Source organism: Limulus polyphemus, unplaced genomic scaffold (genome assembly GCF_000517525.1).
Source record: "Limulus polyphemus unplaced genomic scaffold, Limulus_polyphemus-2.1.2 Scaffold660, whole genome shotgun sequence".
Taxonomy (NCBI): domain Eukaryota; kingdom Metazoa; phylum Arthropoda; class Merostomata; order Xiphosura; family Limulidae; genus Limulus; species Limulus polyphemus.
The window spans coordinates 326,381-329,011 of NW_013666270.1; the positions used below are offsets into that span (position 1 = coordinate 326,381).

At 28.1% G+C, this 2,631-nt stretch overlaps 1 protein-coding gene across 2 annotated transcripts in view; it reads left to right on the plus strand.

Annotated features, from left to right (window-relative positions):
* Positions 1-2,631, plus strand: part of LOC106459781 (60S ribosomal protein L21-like) — a 23,256-nt gene that overhangs the window by 17,736 nt on the left and 2,889 nt on the right. For both annotated transcript variants that reach the window (XM_013919439.2, XM_013919440.2), the window contains exon 4: positions 569-719. In XM_013919439.2, the coding sequence (XP_013774893.1) occupies positions 569-719 (151 nt within the window). The remainder of the gene's footprint in view (positions 1-568; positions 720-2,631) is intronic.

Here is a 2,631-nt window from a genome sequence, read left to right on the forward strand (position 1 = left end):
CTTACTTGGCTTCGATTATTTTCAGGATTTTTAGGAAAGGGACACTTTCATCTCTGTAATATCAAGATGGAATGGTTAGTTTTCTATTTGGTATTAGGTCAGTTTTTAAACATACAGTATGTACTATTTTTTGGACAGATTTTGTGAAATAATACTGGATCACAATGGTAATTAAATAAAATGCCACTGACATCTTTGAGTAAATAACAGTAACAAGAAAAAGAAAAAAAAATGCATAGATTGTAGGACATATCACAAGTAATATTTGTTTTACATTTACTGTGCATAGGTTAATACAAACTATAATCCTAGGATTTATTGTAGAAATGCCTTAAATTGATGGAAATAGTGTATTTTCTTATATGGGTTTGTATTTGTTAACATTGTTTTGGAATACTTTTGTTATCAGTAGCTCCTGTTCCATGTGTCAAACATGAGTATTATGGACTCAGTGTGAAATGTTTTGTTCATTTGTTATTGATACAATATAATTATTGGTAAGAGTTAATAGTATATCTTCTTTTTTTTTTCTGAACTTATTCTGTTAAAGAAAAATCTTTATTCATAGGAACCGTATCATTCAGAAGCGCATCAATGTTCGAGTAGAGCATGTTAAACACTCAAGATGTAGGCAGGAGTTTCTTAATCGAGTGAAAGAAAATAACCAGAAGAAAATGGAAGCCAAAGAAAAAGGCATCAAAATTTCTCTGAAGCGACAGGTTTGTTATGTTTTTGTTTATTTTTCATCTGAAAACCTGGAATGTTTGTATATGGGAGGGTTAAAGTGCAGTCGTGTCCAAAATTTAAGCTACTTGATTATCAACCTATGTCAGTAATCTTTGTATCAAAACATTAATTCAGATTTTTTGTGTTCTTTTAATTTCTTAATTTAAAAAAGTACATAATTTTTCAGTCTTACTCTCTGTCATATGACATGTTTGTCCTCTGGAGTCTTATTTATAGATTTTCTTACTTCACTTATAGGTTTCAGTGTTGAAGTATTTAAGACCTACTATAGATACTGAAAACTTTGGAATATAAAATTTTAATCTCTTCTTGCTTTCCTGAGATATCACTTTGTTTAACCCAAATGAAATTACCTTCCTATCTCTCTCTGTCTTCTTTCAAGATAGCTCTATAGTTATCTCAAACATTGCTTTTGGACCTGTTTATATCCAAAATTCAGTGTGTATTTTTCTTTACAAGAAATAAATGTGTATGTTTTTTCATTTTCGTAGCTGTGGGTTGACAATGTAGCTTGAGATTTATTGTGTGCAATCATTGTTTAACTCCAAGTAGCTAAAATAATTTATTTATAATTCAATTAGGTAGCTAATTTAAGTAGCTTTGGAACATTCTGTTCTAGTGACTTTTATGTTCTAAAATTCACATTTGAAAGCAACATCAATTATTTTGTTGACAACATAATATGAAAAAGTACTTATCAAAAAAAAAAGGCTCCTGTGTACGAATAGGCCTCAACACTAATGTAAGTCCTATATTTCTTGTTTTTTATTTATATTTTTTATTTGTTAAAACTAACTAAAATCTAAAAATTCAAAACTAAGTTAAATAAAAAAATTATCATGTAACTTTGGTCCATTTGTTTAAACTAATGCACAGACGGGTCAAAGAACAGTAAAATCACAAAAGTGAATGAAAGCCGGTGTTAAAATGTTAGAAGCTAAGGGTGTTAGGATGAATTATTGTAATTGTTTTTTGTTACAATTTGCAGACATTCTAGAAATAAAATATTTTTGATTTTATTTCATATTTTTCAACTTTATTTCACTGTATTTAACTCTCAGCATGGGCTCGATCCCAGTGACCGAACTCATAACCATTTTGCGCTTGTTATAGTTTTCATGCTATAACTTTTAAATTAGTAAGCTAATGTTAAACTTTGGCAGAATATCAGAAAACATTACAATACTTTCATATGCAAAATATAATTTTTTTTATAAAGTCTTAAGGTTTATTAAGCAATGTTTTTCTCGTGTCTTTTTTTCTTTTCACATGTTGCCTATCTATCTGCAAAGTAATGTTCATTTTAAGATTAAAAATACTTTTATACATCAGAAAATTTTGAAATTTAACATGCAAAATCTTTATAATGTCCAGATAGTTATCAAACGTTTCTTAAAAAATAACTATATTTTATCTGTTATTTTCAGTAAGTAATCTCTATACAGGTTCAGTAGATTTGACCAATCTCGCAACCACAATAAAAAATTAGGAAATTAATATAAATTATGCCTCTTTCATTCTAGAATGAATACAAATTATAACCAGAAAACAGAAATGTTTAGACTAAATATCTTAAATTTCATAGCATTATACATTTACATATATTTATTATATTGACCTTTTACCCATGCCTGGCTAACAATACAGAAGTTACAATGACGCGGCACACATGCACTCATGTTACCGTATCCAATAACATAAAACTTACCTTTGGTTTAAAGTAACTTGTCTTGGCTGTGTTTTAGTCAACTAGTATTTTGTAAAATACAGTCACATTTCAATTATTATACATTATATATGTATATAGGTTATTGCTATTATGAAACAGGTTCTTAAAGTTATTTTTCTTAAAACATAGAACAGTAAATGAAGTAAAGCAAACAA